Here is a 26,301-nt window from a genome sequence, read left to right on the forward strand (position 1 = left end):
TCAAACTTTTAAGAAAAATACGTAATTTTACTGTGCATATTTTCTGTTTTTATTGTATGATTTCCAGTGTAACATTTCAATTACCTAAAACACAATTGTATGCTGTGACCTGTGAGACACAACATTAAGTGGTCATAAAATGTGTATTAGTGTTTTTCAGCATCAACATATACTGTATTTCTTTTAGAAATCATTTTTGATGGATAGAAGCCAAATGCATGGCCTCGACATGATCTCCACCCAACCTTCAAATGGCCCAGACACTTCACCTATTTGGCACCTTGACGTGACATGCAGCACATCTGCGCATGTCCAGCATGTTGGCACCTCCCATTTCTTCTCCAAGTATGGAAACCCACCCCGGTTAAAATTAGCGGGGCTGCACAGCAACCAGGCAACGGAATGTTAAGAGGTTATTTGCCTGCCCTGCGTCACTTAGACAGTGTGGTTAATGGTTAATGTCCTTGACTGATTTGTACATACAACTATTATTAACAACAAAAAAAAACATTTTACATGTAAGAATAATTATATTTCAAGTACATGGGACAGAAGCACTACACTGAAAGTTCGGTGAAGGGTTAACTGAAAACGAAAGAAAACGTGCAACGCTGACACATGTAGCTCCGCCCCCACACTAGTTGTGACGTCTGCATTGAGAAGGAGGCGGAGAATGTTGAGCTTATTGCTGTTTGCACCGATTCATTCGATCCTTCCTTCGATCGGAGAGAAGTCGGGAGCAACCTCGAGTAAATTTGGCGACAAAAAAACATGGCTGGCTACTTGAAAGTCCTCAGCTCTCTCTCTAGGTCCGCCGCCACTCTATCAAAAAACCCCGCCGTTCTTGCTCCAGCTTCTTGCCAGAGTTTGCAACAAAGGAACTGTGAGTTTTACACATCAGTTTTTTTTCCTTTGACCTGTCAATAAAGCCTCACCGGCACTGTACCGTTGAATGCTGAGGCGATAGACCTTTATCTTTTAAATGCCACATACCTCAAGCTTGGTGTAAAAGACGCCGGTTGCGGACTATCCTGTCTTTTTAAAAAGCCGGCTCGCACATTCCGCTCTTGTTTCATTTTTGTCTCAGCAGTTTTGTTGTCTCTTCGCGCTTTTCGGTTGTGCTAGCATAACGTTATTTTCTCGATGACGTCCCACATGAAGCGGGAGCCGCACGGCCGCGGTGGCAGAGATGGGGGTTTGCGGGCTCGCGCTTTCTTTGTTCCCCTGCAGAAAACGATTTAAAACGCAGACAAGACACGATATTTATCTCGTTCAATACATTGTGTTTAATACAATGCATATGAAACGCAAAAGCTTCCTTTATCACACCATTGGTAGTTGAACGCTATGTATATGTTGCAAGGAAGAGCGCCGAGTGTATTTTTAGCGTGTGAATTGCACAAATGGACGATGAGCTCCACCGAGACCGCTAAATGATGACTTGTGCAGCGTTTTGCGATTTAAACGCTTGTTATTTGATGTAACGAGTCTAACCTAATGACAAAATGATTTGGTAAACGGTTATCATATGTGTTCAGGCGTGGTTTTATTTGTGTTTTGATTTTGCAGCGTTGTAAATATTTCAAGGTCAGCCGGCCCGGCCAGGACGCACTGATATGTGATAAGTGCAGATCATAACAGAATTATCATTTTAATTGCAAATGCCAATTATTTATTTTGCCATAGGTATTTAGTTAGGATACCCAACTACGAAACAAGAGCAATAGCGCATCTTTTCACCTTAGCATTTTGATATGTGGCCTATTTGATATGGAGGCTGGTCATAAAGGTGGTATAAACGTTTTGTTAATGAAGAAGCAAATGACAGCACTAACATTATGTCTTGCATGATAAAGTTTGGTCATGTCATAAACCATGTTGCTTAGACTGACTTTGTAACCACACATAGGACAGCTGAAGGGCAGAACTTTTGACTTCACCCACAGCTGTGAATGAATTATTGTTAGGCCCAGTTAGGTTGTCCTCTACTGTTTTGCTGTCACGGTAGCTTATTTAAATGAAGGCGGTTTACCTGGCTTACAACAAAGACCATTATGTCCTCCAGGTCACCTTTACACTAAAGTGGTTGATCCTAAGGAGCACCAGTGCTTGTACAGTAATGAAGTAATGATACAATATCAGTATAACCTCTTATGGCATGTCACATTTTAACTTTTGTAATGCCAATCATTTTTGGGATTAAACTTCACACAGTGTCAGTAAATGGTTATTTTGTATTGTTCAAACTCTTAAGCATATCCCATGCACCCTAAATTACTGTTACCTTTAATTTCAGCTTAATTTACATAACCTAACCCACATACATGTATGGAAGGTTTTTTTGGTCTTTTTTAAATTAATTAATTAAATTATAAAATAATTAATTAAATTATAAAATAATTAATTAAATTATAAAATAAAAATAAAATTGCAAAATATGTCCCAAATTTGAAAATTAAATGCTAAAATAAAAATTAAAACATTATTTCATTTTCATTTTTAACGTGATGAAGCATCATTCCGGCCAAATTAAAAAATAAAATTAAATTGATGATTTGACATTTCATTTTCAATATAATCTTGAGTCAAGACTGACAATATTAAAATGAAAAGGCAAGCTTGAAAAGGAATCTGTAAATAAATTTTTTTAAAGGCTTTTTTTTCATGCCCAAGCAATAATAGGGACAAAATTAAAATGTAAAGTTCAGTTTTAATTTTATTTTCTGTTTAAATTATTTGTTTTCATTTTCTTTTTCATTTTCATTTTCATTTTCAACTTGTATGCAAATTCAATGTTAATCAATGGGTGGCGTTTACTTGCTTAAAAAAGGGGGATTGGCTGAAGCAGCGTTGCCAACTAAGCGACTGTGTTGCTAAAATAGCGACTTTATTGCTACATCTAGCGACTTTTAGGCCCATTTAGACAAACTTAGCGAATGTTTGGATGAATGTTAGCTTCACATCTGTACAGATAGGCTACTGTGTCGCTTGTACTGGCCCACGAGTGCCGGGTGGCGCTGTCCCGGTGAAATGTGCGTCTGGTGTCTCTGTGCATGAAGCTGGGCAGTGTAGGAGCTGACGCGTGGATGGGATTCGCGTACATTGTTTACATTTCAAAGGAGGAACAAACAATAAAAAGTGGCTGGTCCGCTGTTATATATGTGCGTATTTTCACACATCTGGTCCGGTGAGGCGTCAGTTTAACGAGCTGATACACCGACCAGTCACTTACTTTTAAATGAACATTATCTGTTTATTTAGCCTATGTGTTGTCTGTACAAGTATCAGAACTTGCGTCCTCTGTGAAATGCGAGTCTCTCGGAGTCTTCTGTGTACACTGCACTGGACACAACATACAGTTCTTCTGACCATAGCTGAAGCGTGGAAGACGAGCTACGCACATAAGGCCTGTGACGATATCACAGTAATACTGCATCACTGCTGTAATAAGATGCCAGCTGCGGTGATGTCACGGCCGCAACCTTATAAAGCGCGTCATGCCCAAGTGCTCTGATTTCTTGAACTGTACCAACTCACTCCCTGGTTTTAAACCCCTGCGCGAATAACAACATCTCTGCAAGGAAATGTCAGAGCCATGCCCACGAAAATTCATGTGCAAGGAGTCCGAGCCACTCGCATATTAAGCTTTCTCATTCAAGGAGAAGCAGGCACTGTGCTGGTGATGATAATGATAGCATAATAATAATTTAAAACTATAATGGGCAAACATGACAACTATCGTTATGAAGGCAGGAGCGCGTATACTGACAGCACAACTCGTTATTTGGTTGAATGCTGTGCTTATATCTGGAGCTACTGTAAGCGAATTTCTGAAAGCAATGATTGGAGTATCCATAAGTTTTGCGCAGTTATTTACGTAATGATGCAATTGTCGATTTCGTTTTGTATCCACTTTGAGAAAATCTAATTAAACATACTACCAATAATAACATTAAATAATATTTATTTTCGATATCTTTTGAGTTTAATATCAATTATGGAACAGTTTTTGTCATTGTTTGTAACCCATTGTTTGTACAATAAATTATTAAGAGTTTCAACATGTTTGGAGAAGTGTGTTTCTATTCACGGAGAGTTTACCGAAAATGAATGTCTAAAGAAATAGGAATCAGGTTTTGCACAACTCATCAGAAACAATCTTAAACTCTGCATGTTCTTTCTGCAGGTTTTCAGGTTGTTATTCTATGAAATGTATTGTATAAAATGGGTTATAAACGATGACATAAAAGGTCTATAAATCATAGTATATTCAAAAGATATAAAAAAACAAAAGTTAACATATAGAAATACATATTATTTCACATTGTTATTGCTAATATAATTTGTTGTTTTACTAATATGGGGTGGGTTGTTGTGCTAACAGTCTAACCGCGTGATTCTGTTGCTTCTTCACCACGGTAAAATAAAATCCCGTACGGTCACAGCCCTACTCACAAATCAGCGTTACAAATGAGGACCACTTACAAATATGCCAGAAAGGCTGAAGGTCTGCTCTGCCAGTGTGCCCGCTGCAAAAGTAAGTGACTGGTCACTGGATGTCCATTTTCATGAAATGCATACAAATAACACGCAGTGTGATTATAGTGCTTTATACGCCAATTTTGCGAGCATATGATACTCAAGTCCATCACGGATTTTGGCATAATTATGTATTGCACGATAATCACACTGTGCTATGTGTATGCATTTGATGAGAATGGCTGACGCCTCACCGGATCAAATGTGTGAAAATACGCACATAACAGCGGACCAGCCACTTTTTATTGTTTGTTCCTCCTTTCAAATGTAAACAATGAACGCGAATCTCATCCACGCGTCATCAGCTCCTACACTGCCCAGCTTCATGCATCGAGACACCAGACGCACATTTCACCGGGACAGCACCACCCGGCACTCGTGGGCCAGTACAAGCGCACAGTAGCCTATCTGTACAGATGTGAAGCTAAGATTCAGCCAAACATTCGCTAAGTTTGTCTAAATGGGCCTAGATGTAGCAATAAAGTCGCTATTTCAGCAACACAGTCGCTGAGTTAGCAACGCAGCGTTAGCCAATCCCCTTATTTGAGCAAGTAAATAAACGCCACCCACTGATTAACATTAAATTTGCATACAAGTTGAAAATGAAAATGAAAACGAAAAAGAAAATGAAAACAAATAATTTAAAGAGAACATAAAATTAAAACTGAACTTTACATTTTAATTTTGTCCCTATTATTGCTTGGGTATGAATAAAAACCCTTTTAAAAATGTATTTACAGATTCCTTTTCAAGCTTGACTTTTTATTTTAATATTGTCAGTCTTGACTCAAGATTATATTGAAAATGAAATGTCAAATCATCAATTTAATTTTCTTTTTTAAATTGGCCGGAATGATGCTTCCTCACGTTAAAAATGAAAATGAAATAATTTAATATAATGTTTTAATTTTTATTTTAGCATTTAATTTTCAAATTTGGGACATATTTTGCGATTTTATTTTTTATTTTATAATTTAATTAATTATTTTATAATTTAATTAATTATTTTATAATTTAATTAATTAATTTAAAAAAGACCAAAAAAACCTTCCATATTACATGTACCTTGTCATTAAAGTCACAAGGTTTGCCAAGATATTTTATGGGATGTGATGAAAGCTTAGAATATGCTTTATAAAAACTTCTGTGTGCTTTTTATTGTTAACCTATACCGTAAAATGTTTTATCTTAGTTTTATATGCCTGTTCTGTAGTTTAAAATGACTAATACTGGGTAAAATAATCTGTTTAAATAAGCATTTGTACCACTGTTGTAAAAACCCAGATGGTTGTTAGCCTCTATTTTATTTTTGGTATAGTGCAGCATGTTGGTGAAATGTATAACTCAGGAGACTTCTTCTCTGGGTCACCCTTCAACTCTTTTCATTGGTTGTCAGTAAAGAAGATGGTTAAAGATTGAAATTAAACTTTGATGCTCCTACCTTAAAATTAGATTATAAGATAATGAGTCTTTACCCTGGATTTCACAGGCAGTCACAAATGATCTTTAAAGATTTAGCTTTAACCACTGACCTTCACGTATGGAGCACAAGTGGACACTTCTGTTTACGAATGTCCTTGACAACTGAAAATCAGAGGGTCGCATGAGAATGATTGCTTGTTATTTGATATGCTGACCACACGCTCCGTGTACACATGGGGTGACTTGGCCTTTTCCTCTGGAGTTATAAAGTAATAGTTCATCCAGAAATGAAAATAGTATGAACTCATGCTTTGGAAATGAGGTGCATTCTTAAAACCGTACATAAAAAGCTGTCATTTTCAGCAGCAATTTCATTTATTATTCAAAATCAATGATGGTTACACACACTACCACAAGCTACTACTGACTTATTACGTGACCTATAAAGAGTAAAATGATCAAGTTCTTGGAAAATCTGAAGTTTGATGGGCATGTTAGTTCATGCCTTTATACTGTACTTGGCATGAATATGCCCTTAATTAAAGGATTAATTCCCTCTGCAGATTATGGGATGGACTTCACTGTTGTTAGTAACAGGGTATTGAAGCATGCTTACATAATCTACCACCTCCCCCTTTAGCCTGCTGTCCCCAGCGCTTATGACTACTGAGAGCATTCCTTTCCCCGGGAATCCTTATGTTTATGTCATTTGTATTCATGATCCCAGCTAAGTTTTGTGCGAAAGGCCCTTACCCAGCATTCGGCTTTGTTGACACAGCTGCTAAGATTTTATGTGGGGGTCAGGTGATGCCTTGGATGTTACCGAAAAACAGGCAGTTAAATACTATGCATTCAAATCAATATGAGGCATTTTACTTTGTATACATTAAAAAAGTTTCTTGAGGACTTGTATCATTACTTTATTACTGTACAAGCACTGGTGCTCCTTAGCATCAACCACTTTAGTGTAAAGGTGACCTGGAGGACATAATGGCCTTTGTTGTAGATCTGCAAACATTCATATTTTAATTTAAACATTTAAATTGAAATGTTCACATCATGTCAAGGTCAGTTTTATGTATTTGCATAGACTTTGGTCAATGTACTACACTTTTTAAGGTTGTTATATCAGCTTTATTGACGGCATTTTGTCTTTTATAAAGTATTTAATTGTTCTGACTGCAGTCTTTCCGACATTGCAGACTATAGATGGAGCGGTTCTCTAAAAAGAGGAACTTGGCAAGTGCAACAGAAAGTCACCTGATTCTCCTCAGTGGCTCCCCCTCCTTTTTATATTTTGTCCCTGCTAAGAAAATGGGGTGATTTTGCACTATTTGCTGGAGTTCAGTTAATTTGCTTAAAAAAGTTGCCTCATGAAATGCCACAAATCAATCCATATAACAGGAAGTACAGAAACTCAAGCTTCAGCAGTATGGCTTCGGTGTACATTTCTGGCAGAGATTCAGTTGCAAAGAACGAGGGTCATATCAGACCATACAGTAGATGGTTTTGTCTCATCCCATATCCTGCTGGTGAAAAATATATAACCTAAACTCGATATACTGGCGCCCGGCTTTCCTTGTAGTAAATAGTATCTTGGTGTCTCATAAGTTAGTTAAATGATATTCGAAGAAGCAATTTCTTACTCTGGGTCCAAACCTGAATGGCTTGTGCAATGATTAATTTATACGCAGTTAGTTAACCAGTTATTTTTGTGTTTTGATTGACAGATGCCGATAAGCGCATCAAGGTGGCACAGCCGGTGGTGGAGATGGACGGTGATGAAATGACCAGGATCATCTGGGAGTTTATCAAAGAAAAGGTGCTTAAACAGTGTGTTAGAGAACAAGGGGAAAGCAAATAATCTCTGGTCTATTTTTAAGTCTGACACACACTCACCAAGAGGCAACTGAATGCAGGAGGACGGGGTGTAGAGGGGATAAACAGACTCCGGAAATCTAGACAGACAAAGACAGAATGAAAATTGGGTTAGACAAGAGTAGAGTGACAGGGTCTCTTGGGAATATTAAATAGACAAGGAGAGACTGGCATGTTATGCAGATCTCCTAATAGAGCAAACAAATAAGCTTACAGGAAGAACGTTTACATCACGTAGGGGGTGAGGCAAAGTCCGAGGTCACTCTCATTGACTGGCCCGATAAACAACAGATGCTTGTGGTGACGTTTCGTGAGCTAAATCAGAATGGACTCATTTGTAGCCAACAAAATGATGCAATAATCTAGTGATTATTATAACAGTAACACCATTTAAATCCTTACTGAACCTAAATACAGTCATTTACAGACCAGCTATGCTGTTAAGATCGTCTAAGTTGAGTTTTTTGTTTTTTTTAATGACACTCAAAACTTTTCTGCACAGCTCATTCTGAACAATGTGGATGTGGAGCTGAAGTACTTTGACCTGGGTCTTCCTTACCGTGACCAGACAAATGACCAAGTCACAATTGACTCTGCATTAGCTACCCAGAAATACCATGTTGCTGTGAAATGCGCCACCATTACACCTGACGAAGCTAGGGTCGAAGGTAAGACATCTCTGCAAACACCGCTTTTTAAGATGCAATACACATATAATGGAAAAGTTCACTCAAAAGTGAAAATTATGCCATCCTAGGTGTATATGTATTTTTTAGCAAACACAGTTGGAGTTTTATTAAATAATTTCCTGACTCCAAAAATGTGCATCCATCCATAACAAATGAATCCACACATTTATTGAACGTCTTCTGAGGTGAAGCGATGGTTTTTTCCTAACGTTTAATTACAGTATTGTATGGATTAGTTTTGAAAGAATTTATGCACTTTTTGAAGATTTAAAAATGGGGCATTAGCCAATGCCCCACTGTGGGGAAAATAGGGTTTTTATTATTGTTAATATGCCTATGTGGTGTTGATTTAAGACAAGCCATGTGCAAATTCATCATTCAACACCATTGCTAAGTATTTTCTCCATAATATTGTCTCATAAATGACAGTGTGTCTGATTTACAGAAATTGTAGTTCTCTATTGTGTCTGTTTAAAAACAACCAGTAGTCTTGTCAACAAACATTAAAGTATTTTATTGAACTTCCTAGTGCAGCCATTAAAATGTTACAAATCAAGTTGTTCTACTTAAGAAACCATATTTTAAAGAGTTTTGAAGTTACAAGCTAGAGCCATTAATTATGTGTGTATGATTTATATGTTTAACATTTACAATTGTCAGAATTCAAATTGAAGAAAATGTGGAAGAGTCCCAACGGCACTATCAGGAACATCCTGGGTGGCACTGTCTTCCGTGAGCCAATCATATGCAAAAACATTCCCAGACTTGTTCCTGGCTGGACACAGCCCATCACCATTGGCAGACATGCTTTTGGTGACCAGGTCTGCTTTTCATTGTTTTCATTGATCGGTTTTCAAGAGGAATTTTCTGTTTTTTAATTCATGCTGATCGCAGTCATCTTATTTTACAGTACAAAGCAACAGACTTCGTTGTGAACCAACCAGGCAAATTCACGATGGTCTTCACTCCAACTGATGGAAGCAAAAGCAAGGAGTGGGAGGTGTTTGATTTCCCTGGTGGCGGCTGTGGAATGGGCATGTACAACACCGATGAGGTCAGTGGATACTTACATTTGATGCATTAATGCACTTTAGGCTCTGGATGAGAATACTTGCTTTTCAAGTGTACTTGTTACTTTGAATATTACATTTTAGGCTTGCCATGGTTATGAAAACCCTGGAAATGTCAAATTATTGTTAAAAGAAATCTCTATTGTAAATTGATATAGTCTAAATAAATGTTTTTGAGTTAAGCTCAGAACTAAACAATTTCATCAGCTAGAAATTACTCATTGTAAATGCATTAAAGTTATTTTTATAAAACAAAAAGTTAAAAAGCTCTGGAAATGCTCTGAAATTCATAATCCAAGCAATATACTGTTAAAATATAATTAAAATACATCACCAGCCCAATCAGAATATTCATTTCCACAAAGAAATAGGCAAACAGATGTGAGGGTTATAATTTAAAATGGATCTTTTTGTTAATGAAATTATTCTCTGGTGATCTATCTTAAAGGTTTAAAATAAAACCTTAATTTAGAGACATTTTTAGATTTTTTGATTATAGGTGACCTCCACCTGCTGTTGTACCCTGGTGACCCAGTGTTTGCAGTCATAAGAATAGCGTATTTAAAATAAACAGTGCAAGTGCCTTTCTCCGGGCCTCTCAAGAGATACTGTGCTGGTGGTGGGCTATTTTCCTTTCAGAGATTGACTGAATGAAGTGTCTGTTCATTTTAGGCTGCCAATTGACGATGCAGAATTTCATTTTTTACACCATTTCCACTTCACATTTGAAGTGAGTGATTTTTCGGTCACCTTTTAGAACTAAACAGCCAGTTTTTGAATCACAGCTCAATTCCCCATTGTGAAAGTGGAACATGTATTTTTCCTGTTTATTTGACAGTGTGTCTGTCTTTGTTCAATAGTCCATCACTGGCTTCGCTCACAGCTGCTTCCAGTACGCTATCCAGAAGAAATGGCCTCTCTACATGAGCACCAAGAATACCATCCTGAAAGCTTATGATGGCAGATTCAAGGATATTTTCCAGGAAATTTTCGAGAAGTGAGTATTATCATTGTCTTTGTGATGCTTATTATAAGATTGATTATGTTTCAGTGTGCATGTATATTGCTGTGTAATTGTGAAACTGTTGCTTGCTATGTATTTCTTAAAATGAAGGTTCAATACAGTATACTAAACTGTTACTATATTTTTCACGGATAGAAACTACAAGCCAGAGTTCGACAAGCTGAAGATCTGGTATGAGCACAGGCTTATTGATGACATGGTAGCTCAGGTCCTGAAATCATCGGGTGCCTTTGTCTGGGCCTGCAAGAACTACGATGGAGATGTGCAGTCTGACATCCTTGCTCAGGGTAAAAATACCTATTTTTTTTTATTTCGATCAAAGTAGACACCATATGCATTCAATAACTAAATGTTATATCGTTTGGGATAAACCGTTCTTATGTCAAGTACTATAGCTGTACAATAATGTACATGAATATAGTAATGTACAGTTTACGGTTATGATTGGAATTCTGTTTTTTAATTGATTTTAAAACCTGTAATTATGGCACATCCCATGTACCCGAATAAAGGATGTTAAATTATATCTGTAGGTTTCGGTTCCCTGGGCCTGATGACATCAGTGTTGGTGTGTCCCGATGGAAAGACCATTGAAGCTGAGGCTGCTCACGGCACAGTAACCAGGCATTACCGCGAGCACCAGAAGGTGTGCATGTTAATATATTTGGTCTTGATACAAACAGGAGACTTTTTAATATAATCAACCAAAAAGTAAACATTTCAAAAAGTACAAATAAGAAGTTCAGATGTAAAAGCTGCTTAAAGCCACCTCAATCAAAATTAGACTATGATATTAACTTAATGCTCTTGACACATTATGTGTCGAGACACATTATGTGTCGGTTATCAGATACATTTGCTTCAAAATCCGCTTTATGGCCTCAGGCCATTCAGAAAAACTGGTTGGTTGGCAGAATCCATTAATAGTCTGAACAAAAATGCTCATTTACAAGAAAACATGCCAGATGCACTTTGAGGGTTTTGCATTTGACCTCATCATTAGCAATGTTTGTAACTAAACCGTTTTTGAGCACCTTTGACCTATGTAGTATTTTTTCCTACTATGGAAGTCAGTGGTGCTCTTGCTTTCTGCTTGATTTTAAATATCCTCCTTAGTGAAATATATGCGTATTTGAAACAACTTAAGGGTGTGTAAAATATTACTATTTTTATTTTTGGGTGAACTGTCCCTTTAAGTATGGTACTGTATATTTGGACAGTGTCGCCATCTTGTGTTGATACAAAAAATGACAGCTTTTCTTATAAAACGTATCATGTTGTCACTTATAAGATAATCTTATGTAATTGAGATGCTCAGATTCGGCCTCAAACCATTCAGAAACAGCTTGATTAAAAAAACGCTTATTTACAAGACAACATATCAGACACATGCTGAGGGTTTTGCATCTGAGTTCAATTATTTTATTTTTTTTGAGGTGCATCTCAAATTGTATTAATAATGATTTCTTTTTATACAGGGAAGGCCAACTAGCACTAACCCCATTGCCAGCATCTTCGCTTGGACCAGGGGTCTGGAGCACCGTGGCAAACTCGATGGAAATCCAGATTTGATTAGGTAAGCTACTTCATTACAGACTTTGTACCTTTGCTGTCATCTGTACGGCAGTATTTTCATAGGATCAGGGGAGTTTTTTTCTAGATTAAAGTAACATTTCTGTCATACTGGTTGTGTTCATAGTATAATTTGTTATTCATTATCCCATATTGCTTTGCAGGTTCTCTCAGACTCTTGAAAGGGTGTGTGTGGAGACTGTGGAGAGCGGAGTGATGACCAAGGATCTGGCAGGCTGCATTCACGGTCTCCCCAAGTAAGACAGCTAATTATTTCGAAAATAAAAAACAATGATTCAGGCATAACGTCTTTGACCTCCATTAAGGGATTAGTCGTAAAGATAAATCTGCTGACGTGCACTGTTATGTTTTCTTTATCTAATGTTTTTGATGTCATTAACCTTTGTCTTGCTGTGACCACAGCTGCAAGCTGAACGAGCATTACGTCAACACCACAGACTTCTTGGATGCCATTAAAAACAATCTGGACAAAGCTCTGGGCAAATGAAGGACAACTGGCATGGACGCCACCATGAGTGTGTCTTTTTGTACCTCATTTTTAACTTAAAAAAGGTCATGACTACAAATGTTATGAGTTCTAAAAACATAGTGATGTTCATAGCTGTGCTGTTAGCTAATCCTGCTAATGGGGTCCTCCATCTCTCCCCACCTTCAGGGTTCTATTTTTGTAAGATGAAGTACTGTATGTCCGAAACTGTACAATACCACAGGAAGAAAAGAACATTCGAGGGCCATTTGAGAAACCCTCTAATAAATCTCTTTTGTCACCCGAATACCTGGTCATGTGCTTGTTTATCAAAGAAAAAAATCCACCATTTTAAAGGTAAATAAATGTATTCATTTATATGTCCATAGCACAACATTCAACATTTATCAGCATTATATTCACATCTGTGTGCAGCAAAAAATCAAAGCTTATACAAAACTAAACTCCTGCCTATCTCAGCCCAAAATGCAAGGACAAAACCACTCAGAAACAGCAAATTCACCCAATCTTCTGTGTTACACATTAACATTTTGCATTGTCTAGCTAGTCGGTACTGTCAGCGTGAAGCTAAGCAGAGAGAGAAAAATAGAGAATACACAGTGAATTTCCCCAATCATTCTCTGCTGGGGCTCGAGCCCTGTCACATGTCGGCAGAGTGTCGTTCATCACTTCTGAGCTCTCTGCTGGAATGATGGATGAGACGCTCTCTTGCACACATAAGGGCAGTTAATATTTTTGGCCAGTGTCTTTTCGCACATTCTCTTCAAAATTCAGCTAGTACTAGTGACTTTGGGAAAGATACAGTAGATGTTACAAAGGTTTTATGTCGGTGGGATTAAAATGGATGTCACACCAAGAGAAACCGAGGTACCCACATTGTGAAATTTAAATGGATTTTACACACAAAGTTAACAAGTATAGTCGAACAAGAACATGGTTAAAAGCTGTAAAACGCAGACTACAAATTAATGTGATGTCTGAAATAACCAGATGATATTTTAATGAAATGTATAACACGGTTGGTGATGTATGGCTCTGAAATAGTGAATTTTTAATGGGAAATATCTTGAGTTTGTATTATTAAATTAAAGATGAAAACGAAATATTATTTAGAGATTTTAGCATTTTAAAGAATAACCAAACAATGCACTTAGGAAAATAATGCAGTTATGCCCCCCCAAAAAACACGCTGCAGTAATTTTTCACATCTGCCCACCTGGAACACTGGGTCTTAGATGTATTTACATTTGTGAATACCATTGAACAATAAATACGATTTGTAAAAAAATAAAAAAGTGATGTCATGGACTGGCCCATGTTCAACATAAAAAATAAAAGTAACCCCAGGCACTGAAAAAAAAACTCACTGTGAGTTACTACCAACACATACATCGAAAACCACAACTTGCAGAGGAGGAACATAGTCACAGTGTGTTTTAAAAATAAATGTTGTAATGATGTTAAAATGTAATGAGAACTACTGTATTTGCACTTTGTCAGCTTTGGTTAAACCCTATACAATGGTTTCTAACTGGCTGCACAGTAAAATCACCAACAAGATCAATGTCCTAAAACGGCAAAGGTCACGTCATCATGTATAAAGCAGTGGATTGTCTGTATGGATTAAGTGCCTATATCATTTCACCTTTGCACTGGTTCAGAAATGATATTCATCTGCACTCTGTGACGGCAGTAAAAGAACATCTGTCTCAAAATGAACAGTACCCATCACTGTCCTATATTCTTCACAATGAGCCTTAATGTCAAATTACACCTGTTAAAGTCAAGCTTTAGTCCATCACTTTTGTTTCAGAGCCAAGATGGCTTCCAGTGCACGTCCACATGATGGCTATTTCCCCATGACTCATGAACCAGAAATGACTATTAGGGTTTTTTCTTTAAACCACAGTCGGCCCGTTAAGTCGTATTGTAGCGAGCAGCAACCTTTGTGTAGTTGTAGTAACCCATTTTGGCGAGTTTGGCCATGTCTTGTGTCGTTGTGCTGTTGTTGCTGGCTAGATTTTCCCTTTCGCTGTAATCGAAGCTCTCCTCTTCATAATCTTCGTGACCCTCTGTGTCAGGAAGAGCTTCTGAGGAACAAAATGGAGGAATGAAGATGAGTCGACCAGACCATTGACATTGATTTTTAGACACGGGACAGTTTCCTGTTTTACAAACATACCATACAAAAAACAATACTGGTGTGCATATGAGACAAAACAATGGCACTGATATATGTTAAGAAATTACAGTGCAATATGTTTTTAAAATAAGGCAGCTCAAACTTGCATTTTAGTCTGGGACCAGGATAAGCCCTGTTCGGGAAACAGCCCCAATATGTTTTTTCTCAATTAGTATGGCTAAAAGCTGAGCAGTAGAGCATTGCATTCACCATGTAGTCATAATGGTTTCAAACCCAAGGTACATATACTGATTAAAGGGACACTCCACTTTTCTCCACGCTCAAAAATAAAAAGAGTTGCAATATTTTTCCTATTTAAAACTTGACTCTTCTGTAGTTACATTGTGTACTAAGACCGCCGGAAATTAAAAGTTGCGATTAGGCCCATATGGATAGGAACTATACTCCAGTGTTATAATCACTACACGACTAATGATATTATGATATTATGCAGTGCCCGAAAATTGTCCTCTGCTATTGAAAGTTAGCAAGGGGGCTATTTTTTGGGTGCTTTACGATGTTACTACAGAAGTCAAGTTTAAATAGGAAAAATATCTAAACTCTGGTCATTTTTGAGCGCGATGCTAATGCTCTAATCAGATTCAATGGATTATGCTAAGCTATGCTAAAAGTGGTACCGCCAGACCCGGAGATCAGCTGAATTGATTACAAAACTGTAAAAATCAAATGTTTAATCTCAAGGAGCTGGAAAATGAGCATATTTTCAAAAAAAGTGGAGTGTCCCTTTAAAAAAAAATGTATACCTTGTAATGCACTATGGGGCGGTTTCACGGACAGGGCTTATCCAAGTCCCAGGATAAAAAAAAAGCCTTGCATTAACATATCAATGCCATTGTTTTATCCCAAAATGCACACTAGTATTGTTTTTTGTAAGGTATATTTGTAAAAACTACTTAAATATACTAATATAACTAAAGTCTAGTCCTGGATTAATCTAAACCCTATCTGGGAAACTGCCCCATTAAGTCACTTTTGAAAAAAGCGTCTGCCTAATGCATAAAAGTAAACATATCAGAGCTCTCAATATAGTAAAATGATTCAAAAGGAATAAAGCAAGTTTGTTACAGTATTGATAGATTTTGTTTAAAAGAAAATCTTTGTTTTAATGATCACCATAATTATAATATTTTATCTAATAAACCAGACCTAAACCAAAGAACATTACTGGTTTGGTCTCCAAGCATTACTGACCGCTGTAGATGTCTTATAATCTGATCACTGATCGTATTGGGCTCCAGACTGCCACCAAAATTTGAGAATGTGCCACTGAATTTTACATCCAGTCGCCCATGTGCAACCAGTAAATTTGACTTTTTTTGTGATGTGACACTGAATTTGAAACAGCACATTGTACTTTCTGCATCTAGCATTAAAGTATTTATTAGTATAACTTTGGAAATTAGTAGAAATGTGAACATTTTGCTAGAATGTTGATTTACGGCGTGTGCCCCTAAATTTTCTGGTTGCGCCCCTAAAATTTTCAGTTGGGGCCACTGTGCTCCTAGTGAAAAAAGTTAGTCTGGAGCCCTGTATTCTGACTTAAAGTTTACGATCCCTAATGTTTTAGTTTTCTCTAGAAGTCCATGTGGTGGCACATATGTGAAAAATTGGAGGAAAAATCACAATGTGTCTTCGCATTTTTGTGCCAGGTTCAGTTTCCCTGACAGACGGATGCTCACTCATAACTGTCATAAACATAGAAGGAAAATAAAAATGCAATGCCAAATAATCCCATAACAACAGGGTCAAAATATTCGCAATTCACTTGCAAATATGTAACAAAAAGTTAATGTAGGACCATGCCTCTAGGCTACACCTGACCTGTCCTTTTATACCGGGATGAAATGCACAAACTATTGAACCAATTTTCCACAACACAAAGAATTTAAATAGTTAAGTGTGATTCTGTTAGCATCTCACCTTGTCCTTCAGATGATGTGTCCAGGATCCCATGTTTCACCTTCATGTGCCGACTGAGGTTGCCCTTCAAATTGAACTTGCTGGTGCAGTAAGGACACTTGAAGGGTTTGCTGCCGGCGTGAAGGTGCATGTGTCCCAGCAGGTTATACATTCTGTTGAAGGACTTCCCGCACACCTACGAAAATTGTAATTATTATGTTTATTGCGCATCCATATTAAAGCCAACACCAAGAAGACTTTTACTAAAATGACTCTCACCCACCTTGCACTTAAACGGTTTGACGGGCAGGTGTACGATCATGTGGGTTTTGAGCGTCTGTTTCTGGACGAAGGTTTTGAAGCAGACGTGGCACTGGAAGGGCCGCACGCTGGTGTGGATCAGCATGTGCCGCTTCAGGTTGGCGGATAGGGTGAATTCACGGGAACACACGTCGCATTTGTATTCCTTCATACCCTGAGAGACAGAGAGAGAGATAATGGCAATATATTTAAAGACGATTCTATTTGGGCCATCAGTTACGAAAATGACAGAAAATAACTTTTGTAATTAGCGGTAGACTTTTGTATGCTTTTCTGTAAGCGGGAGGAAAATGATTTATCACTGGCATCAGCTGAATGAGAAAAAGTGGTTAGTTGTCATAAGCGCAGCTGAATCCATCAGTAGGGTGCCTGTCTTGCCTGCTCACTAGAATTCATAATACAGAGCAAGAAATTCACAAACGCACTTACTCACTGTTGTTGTCGCAATGCTGCAGGGTGAATAGAGATGCATATATATATTGCAATAAGCTCAACTGGGATAAAAAACATTCCCAATAGATTATTTTGCTTGAACAGTTTAATGTACACTTTCAGTGTATCAAGGGATTATTGCCGTCCTTAAATACATGGGAACAATTTTTGATCCATTTCAAAATGTGCCACATAGAACTTTATATCTCCTTTACCGTAATTCACTCGAATCATCTACTGCTTCATTTGATAAAACATTCTAAATTAATTAAATCACATTTAAATTACAATCACGGTTACAGTTTTGAAGTCCACCTGAAAAACCTAAAAAGTGTAGTGCTATACACTCTAAATCAGTGCTCTCCAACATGGCACCAGGTTGCCCACACGGAGTCTGTGAGTTGCCCGCCAAAGCACATTCTATTAATAGTCTTAATTATAATATTTATTTGTTGCATATTTTTTATATTCATATTTATGTTAACATTTTAAACAATGATAAATCATATCAACAAGTGAAATAAAATTGAATCAAGAAATAAAACAAAATTGTTAGTAGATAAATATCAAAATGTAGCCGTCCATTTTGGTAGCCCTAGCTCACAAAAAGGTTGGAGACCCCTGCTCTAAATAATAATTTCCACATTGTTTGCGTCATGCTATTTAACACATTATATGTAATTTTGTGTTGATCTTGTGGTAAAATAAATACAAAAACGAGTGTTTAAAAATAACACAAAATGTGTTGTTCCAATAATTAAAACACAGAGCTGTGTCTAGTTAAATACAACACATTAAGTGCATTGTCCCTAAATAAATAACACAGATTGTGCTGTTTTTAACACAAAGTGTAAAAAAATAATTGCCCTTTAAAAGTTAATTTCTTGAAAGAATGATGCCTATGACTTTTATGATGTATTTGGGTGATTCTCACGAAATCCAGATTTAGAAGGTGTCCAGCATCAGAATTTTTAAAAAGCCCTTGAAACCATTTTTTTTTTTTTTTTGCACATATAAGATTAAGGTCTGAACTTACTATAACCATTATTTTTAAAGGATTTAAAAAATATTTCCTATAGAATTATTTAAATTTTTTAGATTATCATTACCAAATATTATCATTACCGCAACATGATATTACATTAAATATATGCATTTACAAACTCATGTTTCAGTAATGAGAACTAAAAAGTCGTCTAGGTACTATGACAAACAAAGTTTCTACTTTTATCTGGAGAGAAAAAATAAGAACTGCTTACCTGGTAGCCATCTTGAGTGTCACAGTCAATTATGTCCCTTCCAACTAATTTTTTTTTAAAATGTTAGATCCTTGAGGGCTTAAACAATGATTAAAAATTGTTGCGGAGGATGAGAAAATTGGTCTTGGACCAGTGGCGGCGTTTCACGAAAACCTAGAGTATGGCAAAAATTATTCGTACAAGAAGGCCATTCAAATAACGAATCTATGAAACCGCATTATATCCATATGTGTACATACTCCACCAACCTGTATAAAATCATACTATGATTGCACGGATGTACACTTACTAACAACAATACGGAAGCAATACAAATGAAAAACAAAAATAGAAATCATGGTTGTTTAAAATGCTTTTCAAATGTTAACATTCTTAACTAAGTTCAACTCCAGCAACATATAAACTAAAACAAGATAATATCAAAACATACTGTAACATCCCTTCACAAATCTTGTCATGACAGCCGCCAATAAACACTTATAAAAACACAATAAAGACTAATGATGTGATAGAGCACACGTAGTTAACCCAGCCAGCTAAACAACTAAGACTAAAACACTACATAAAACTTTTAGTAAAACAGGGCTAAATGCAAAAACAAGTCTTACCTTTTGTCGTCGTGCAGTTTTTATTCCACAAGTAGCCATATTCAAAAACGCGCGCAAATAATTAATACAATTCACTTCGACTGCGCTACAATTTCCCAGTGTAAGAGAACATTTTTATTTATCCACAGAGAACAAAAATTACTTCTGGAATAATGTATGCAATATGCATTGCGCGAGTGTGGGGGAGAACCACGAGTCTGTTTGAATGTTAAAACAAAAAAAGGAGTTTACTTGCGAAAATAAAGATTATAACAACAGCGGTCATCATGAAACCTCCTGCACAATTCAAGCTGCGCTGCAAGAACGACAGGTTGATGACATCAAAGTACCGCGAGGGTGAGGCGAGAAATCATCGGAAGAGTTTGCTTTCAAACCGCTCTCGCGGCACGTTGACGTCATCCACATGTCGGTTCCTGTATTATAGCATGAAGTCGAGCACACGCGTAAATTATCCATATTAGTGATGTACCAATGTTCAGATATGTTCTACTGAAAATATTTACAATTATTTTTAAGGAGCTTCATTATAGCCTGTTGATTTCTGGTGTTTTGTCTGAATGCTAGGGTATGGCAACTGCCATACCCTGCCATACGCAAACGCCGCCCCTGTCTTGGACCCATTTATATTCCTTATTATTGTCTCTACATTTACCAATGATCACCAAACACCACATGTTTCTTTACTGTAAATGTTTATAGTATAACATGCACTGAAACTTTTTATTTTTTAGATTTTTTAATTATAAATATTTCCATGTCAAAGAACCCAAATCCAGTCATGGACACATTGCGGTAATGAAAATTTTCCTCTTAAATGTGGAAAAAACAACAAAATTGGTTTGTATGATGTCATTTAAAATCATGTGCAAAATAGTACATGAAGAGATGTTTGTAACTGTATGCTTCTTATTTTGATACTCTTACTTTGCATTTACTTTTTTATCCAAATGTTTCATGACACCTCATGAGTCTATTTTCGTGAGAATCACCCATTTACTTCCTTTGATTGAAAAATATGATTGTAACAGGGTTGTATTATAACCTAGTGATAAGCTGATTTTGAACAAAAGTGAAACCCGTTTTTGGAATGACCCGGGTGTTTTCATACAAGAATGAAAATCTTTATCCATTAATAATGAACAGATAACTGGAATCTGTGTAAACGTACACTGAAGTTTAAAAAATGACTAACTGCCCATGTAGTTTTTGGTTATACCCTTCTGACCTGTAACAGATTCTGTTGACAGACACTGCAGTCATGGTGAGATGAATCATAGTCATGGAGAGTGAGAAATGAAAGGAGGAAGGATTAGCTTGTAAGACACACTTCACTGCACAAAGCACACACAAAACAGACGCACTCTCTACCTATGCAAGAAAAAGAGAGGTGGGCGGGTCAACGGCAGATTAGGAGGATTGGATTGCTGGGGGAGTTGGGAGGGCCTGATTTGTTTACACTGAAAGTTGTTATGGAAAATCTTAGATTAGTATTTAACAAAAATGTGAATTTAAAAAAATTATGTATTTTTCCACTAGGGAAATTAATTTAAACACACTAATTTTTATGCAAGTGATACTTATAAAAAGCTAAAAAAATAACCATAATGCATTTTCGAGTTCATTCCATAGAATAGGTAAGAGATAGCAAATGTGGGTGTAGTCTGGACCTGATCAATGGGATGTAATCTATAACACAATGACTACAGGACAATTACGAACCTTGTGTTCGAGGGCCTGCGGTGTCAGTACCTTGTGTGTTAGCATGTGCTGCTTCAGGTGGTGGATCTGCACGAACTCCATGCCACACTCGGAGCAGACGTATGGCCTGACGTTCTGGTGCTTCATCAGGTGGTTCTGAAGTTGGCTACGGTAGGCGAAGGACTTGTGGCATTCGCTGCACTGGAAGGTGGTCGGGCCCTGATGGCTGACCTGGTGCCGTTTGAGGTGTGCATGAGTGGGAAACTCCAAACCGCACTGCGTACAGACGTGACAGTGACCGTTCTCGTGCTTGGTCTCGTGGGTTCGCAGTTCGCTGGGGTAGGCGAAGCCCCGGCCGCAGAAGCGGCAACTGTAGGGCTTGACGTCGCTGTGTTGCAGCATGTGCCGCTTGAGATGGCTGGTCTGCGTAAAGGCCTTTTTGCAGACTGTGCACTTGTGTGGCCGCGTGCCCTGGTGCGTCAGCAGATGCGTCTGCAGGTGGCTGGGCTGCTTGAAGAGCTTTCCACAGTGCACACACTCGTGGGGTTTGATGCCGTTGTGGCCGAGGATGTGCGTGACCAGGTTGTATTTAGAGGTGTAGGACTTCTCGCACATGCGGCACTTCCAGCGCTTTAGGCCTTCTCCCACATCCACACAGTACGACTCGTCGATCTGCACGTTGATATCCAGCCGATCGATTTGCATTCGTCTACCCAAAGAGTTCTCGCCATCCGCCCATGCCATGGGCTGGCTCCCCTCTTCATAATCCCCAGCCAGGTTCATCTCAGCAGCATCGTATCCGATAACACTGGACTCGTAGTAGCGTCTCATTACTGGTGTCACATCTTCTTCTGATGTTTTTAGATTTAGCGCTCGTTCTTCCACATCGTCATGTTCCTCCTCTTTTCCTCGCTCTTCCTCAGAGGACACCGCCGGTGCCTTTGCAGGCCCAACAGCACTTGGCTGGGCCTTAGTGTTAGCTTCAGAGTTGGCGTCAACATTTTGGCTGCTTGATTCCCTTGAGGAATCCGGGTAGCCTTTGTTGCAGTTCTCCTCTTTCATCGCCACTCTGTTAGGTGCTAGGTCCAATACCTCTGGCTCGTCTGTTTGCTGTGAATTTGAGAGATAACAGGTGCTTGAAAACTCAGGTCTCTCTCCTTTCACCTGATTTAGTGTGTCCAGAGACCCCACTGTGGACTCTTCTAGTTCTCCTTCGTTCAGCGGCCTCTTGGTTCTCCCACGGGGACCCGGGCGCCTACGTTCTGCCCCGCGAAGTCCTTCTGACCTCCTGTGCTCCCCGTGAGAGTCGGACAAATAGTCTCCGTTGGCTCCAATTAGCTGATCTGCATATTCATACTCCATGGCTTCCCCAGGGGGAGGGGGGCCATCACGCCCTTCTCCCGAGTAGAAACCGTTCGGGGCGATGGTGGCTCCAAAGATTTCATTCTGAGATATGAGACCAAGCACAGCAGCCTGGGCCAAAGACAGGACCACCACGGGGTCGGTCTGTGTGCCGGCATTCACTGCATGCTCCATCACTTTAGAATAGCAGCGGACCAGAGGAACCTCCTGCTCTTCCTGTAAATAGAGGGAACAACAGGTCAGAGCAATACTTTGTGAAATCTAAATCAGTGAAGAAGTCTGCCACTGCAGTCAATACAATACAGTCTTGGCAACAAAGTCTGGCTAAGGGTGTCATGGCAACAGTGTCACTACAGTAGAACTAGCAAGTGTGTCAGTGCAACAGCATCATAGCAACAACACAGCATCAAGCTTGAGTGTCAAAACAACCAAGGAAGTGCCATTTAGATGGACTGAGCATTTACTTTAAAACTATGATCGGGGCTGCCCATCCAAATTCTGTAGACATTTCATTCCCTCTAAATTGTGAACAAGCTAATAAAAAAACACTCATAATAACCTTCATAGGAGCTTCTAATTTTAATAGCAGTTAGTGAAAGACAGACGACACTACCAGAGACTCAGACAACGCCTTGTCTTGAGAATGAATTAGATAAAGGAGATAAGACAGATCTTTTCAAGCGCCATGCTTCCTTCCTTCAGTCTTTAAAAGAACAAAACGCACAAAGAGTGTCTGGATCCGAGCGGGAAGTCTACATCCGACTATCCACAGTTTTTCCTGCAAGGTCAAGCTCAAGCGTCCACTGCTGCTGACTGTGAAACACAAGTCAGTGAAGTTTTAGCAGTACCAGCATGATAGTGAGCAGCGAAAGTATGTTCAGACTTCAGGGATCGACTAAATCCAATGTGATCACCCAAATAAGTGATCCATCCTCTACTTAAGGCAAACTTAGTTGAACTTCTAGCTCTGGTCACTATGCCACACGTCTCCGGTTCACCTCCGTTCGAACCAATGGCGATAGAGATTTGCCAAAACAGCAAGCCATGTTTAGCACAGTAGGAAATGGTTAACTTATGACTTGTGCAAAAAAGCCACCAAATATACATTTCAGCAGAACTAAAACTAATAAGCAAACCTAAGGCTGTGAGAGAGAAAACTGACAGCTGTAAAACAGAGGAAGAGAGACAGACAAGCAGAGACTGAGAAAGTGTTGGGAGGGCGAGAGAGGGAAAGAAATGAGAAGGGAAACCTGGATGGCCTGATAACCATGTCATTTATAATTACTGCTTTTAAAGCAGTCAGATGGAGTCAGGGAGAAACAGACTGAAAAAGACTGAGCGGGAGAGAGAAAATGAGTGAGGGTGCGAGGGACATTGAAGGAAGGAAAAGAGGAAAAGGAGGGAGGGGAGTGAGGAAAGAAATATAAAGAGAGATAAAGAGAAAGAGTGGAGGAAAAGAAGAGGGAGGGGAGCAGGGGATGAGAGACACTGAAAAACAAGAGAGAGAGAGAGAGAGAGAGAGAGAGAGAGAGAGAGAGAGAGAGAAGAAAAGAGATAAATAGAGAAGGAGGGGTTGTGGGGACTGAGAGACTGAAACTAGAAGACAGAAAGAGACTGAAAAGAAATAGAGAGAGAGAGAGAGAGAGAGAGAGAGAGAGAGAGAGAGATAAAAAGAGAGAGAGAGAGAGAGAGAGAGAGAGAGAGGAAAGGGAGGGAGAAAAATAAAGAGGGTGAGAAATGAAAAACAGAAAGACAGAGTAAAGGGAGGGAGGGAACAGGAAAGAGGAGTATAAAAAAGAGAGATGACATAAAAGACAGAAAGACAAATGAAAGAGCCAGTCAGGCAAGATAGCAGCCGTGGCTCTGTGTGGTGAAGGTAAAAATAGATTTAAAAACAAACCGATAGTTGAAAGATAAAAAAGAATAGCATTGAATGAATGTGTGTGTGTGTGTGTGTGTGTGTGTGTGTGTGTGTGTGTGTGTGTGTGTGTGTGTGTGTGTGTGTGTGTGTGTGTGTGTGTGTGAGAGAGAGAGAGAGACACCAATTTGTAAGGCTTAAATTGAGATAAAGTAAGAGTACAGTTAAAGTATAAATTACAATCGTGCGCCATTCTGTGTGAGAAAAAAGTTAATTTCCCCGATTCACAAACTTTAAAATAACAATTAACAAACAGTACAACCGAAACATCCGCACAAACATGTGACTCGCGCTTTGGCCGATGTGTATGTTTGGGTTGAGCACTCACCACATTACTCCTGGTGTGATGTTTCAGATGTTTCAGGGATCTCATCCTTCAAGAGAAGTGAGAGGAGCAAAAAACACCAGCTCCTATTTATAACTGAGAGAGGGGAGGGGGCGGAGCCAAGCTCATCCTCCTCCTACTGTTGCTGTTATCAGAACTGACTGTGCCTGCCTCTCTCTCACACATCCACACACACACACACACAAACCTATTTCTTCCATTCTCTTTCTTTTTCTTTCTTTCTTTCTGTGTCTCTCCCCTCCCTTCCTCGCACTCCCCCATCTCTCTTTCTTTCTCTTTCGCTCTCGCAAACACACACACACAAACACGCGTTTCATCTCTCGTTCTCACGCACACACTCCATACGCCGTGACCCTTCAACAAACATATTGCTTTAAAAAGCACACGCTAACAAAAGCTCATGCGTACAACATTCACTTCCTTTAACTCTACACAAACATGTTGCGTGTGAACACACACACACAAATGCACACATAAAGTAATCACCGGCACACTGAGTGGATGTGGAGGTGTGTCTGCCGTTGTCAGACAGACATTGAGTGAGATATGCCGAAATGTTCTCATAACGCCGCGGACTTCTACAAGTCTGTTTATTTGTGCATCTGAAATAATTAAGCAGCAAGACACCGTACAATGTCTGAGAGGCAGCACACACATACACAAAAAAAATGAGTGACAAAGAAAGAGAAGCAGTTTGGAAAGAGAAAAAGGGAGGGAGTGAGACAGACACACGGGGGGAGAGAGAGAATAAGAGGAAGAGGGAGGGGGAGTAAGACAGAGAGGTATAGAGAAGGAGAAAAGAGGAGGAGGAGGAGGGGGGGGGGAACGGGAGAGAAATAGAAAGAGAGAGAGAAGAGAGAAGAGAAAAAGGTGGGGGAGGGCAAGAGAAGAAAAGAATGCAGCAAAAAGGAGGAAGAGAAACTGGGGGAGGTAGAGTGAGAGAGAGAGAGAGCATAAGAAAAGATGAGGTCAAAGAAAAAGAGACAGAAAGAATGAAAGAGAGAGAGAGAGAGCGAACAGAGAGGGGGTGGGGATTGAAAGACAGATAGAAAGACGGGAATGCAGTGAAAGAGAGAGTTTGAGCAGAGTAAGGGAGAGAGATAGAAACAGAAAAAAAGGGATGGTGTGGTGTGAAAATAAAAAAGAAGAGTCCATCAGCAAGAGAAAAGAGGGGAGCGAGGAGTGGAGGGGTGGGGGGTGCAAGCAAAGGGAAAAAGAGAGAGGAAAGATATTAACTATTGAAGTTCCAGTTTTCCTCAGAGTCTCCTTTAGGAGCTGCCGTGATAGGCTACCTGCCGGGTTGCTGGGTGTGTGCTGAGGTGCTCTGCTTGATCCTAATTATGGAAAAGGTATTGGATTAGTCTGACACTTCCTGGGAGCTTATTAACGGTGGGATATAGGCTGGCCGTCCCACAAAAAGACCCTCTATTACGGAGAGGAGCACACCTTGAGTGAAGGACTGTGCTGTATAGCATCAGCGTGTGAGAAACCTGGAGGACATTTTTCATCACTGAGCAGGAAAGGGCAATCCATGAAAGAGAGAGAGAGAGAAA

The 26,301-nt window shown here is 38.9% G+C and overlaps 2 protein-coding genes across 3 annotated transcripts; one reads left to right on the forward strand and one right to left on the reverse strand.

Annotated features, from left to right (window-relative positions):
• Positions 1-698: 698 nt before the first annotated feature.
• Positions 699-12,988, forward strand: idh2 (isocitrate dehydrogenase (NADP(+)) 2). Its single transcript, XM_065279115.2, has 11 exons — positions 699-883; positions 7,692-7,783; positions 8,342-8,507; positions 9,189-9,349; positions 9,439-9,582; positions 10,459-10,595; positions 10,758-10,909; positions 11,156-11,268; positions 12,101-12,198; positions 12,359-12,451; positions 12,618-12,988. The coding sequence occupies exons 1-11, from the start codon at positions 772-774 to the stop codon at positions 12,700-12,702; spliced, it is 1,353 nt and encodes a 450-aa protein (XP_065135187.2). The 5' UTR covers positions 699-771; the 3' UTR covers positions 12,703-12,988.
• Positions 12,738-25,255, reverse strand: znf710a (zinc finger protein 710a). Of its 2 annotated transcripts, none has more exons than XM_065283123.2 (5): positions 24,731-25,255; positions 21,144-22,700; positions 17,088-17,279; positions 16,826-17,000; positions 12,738-14,792 (listed from the first exon to the last, which is right to left on the reverse strand). In XM_065283123.2, the coding sequence occupies exons 1-5, from the start codon at positions 24,773-24,775 to the stop codon at positions 14,620-14,622; spliced, it is 2,142 nt and encodes a 713-aa protein (XP_065139195.1). In that variant the 5' UTR covers positions 24,776-25,255; the 3' UTR covers positions 12,738-14,619. The 2 variants fall into 2 exon arrangements, with proteins under 2 accessions (XP_065139195.1, XP_065139196.1); XM_065283124.2 differs by having other exon boundaries at positions 21,174-22,700; positions 24,731-25,253.
• Between the last annotated feature and the right edge of the window lie 1,046 nt (positions 25,256-26,301).

The sequence above is a fragment of the Paramisgurnus dabryanus genome, chromosome 9, assembly GCF_030506205.2.
Source record: "Paramisgurnus dabryanus chromosome 9, PD_genome_1.1, whole genome shotgun sequence".
NCBI lineage: Eukaryota > Metazoa > Chordata > Actinopteri > Cypriniformes > Cobitidae > Paramisgurnus > Paramisgurnus dabryanus.

Bases quoted from the DNA above. Each gene is read 5' to 3' on its own strand.
- idh2 (XM_065279115.2), top strand. From the start codon at position 772: ATGGCTGGCTACTTGAAAGTCCTCAGCTCTCTCTCTAGGTCCGCCGCC. The intron at 884-7,691 runs GTGAGTTTTACA...TTTGATTGACAG, and splicing joins GAGTTTGCAACAAAGGAACT to ATGCCGATAAGCGCATCAAG. The intron at 9,350-9,438 runs GTCTGCTTTTCA...CTTATTTTACAG, and splicing joins GACATGCTTTTGGTGACCAG to TACAAAGCAACAGACTTCGT.
- znf710a (XM_065283123.2), bottom strand. From the start codon at position 24,775: ATGAGATCCCTGAAACATCTGAAACATCACACCAGGAGTAATGTG. The intron at 17,001-17,087 runs GTGGGTGAGAGT...CAATTTTCGTAG, and splicing joins TCAAACCGTTTAAGTGCAAG to GTGTGCGGGAAGTCCTTCAA. The intron at 14,793-16,825 runs GTGAGATGCTAA...TTTGTTCCTCAG, and splicing joins CACATCATCTGAAGGACAAG to AAGCTCTTCCTGACACAGAG.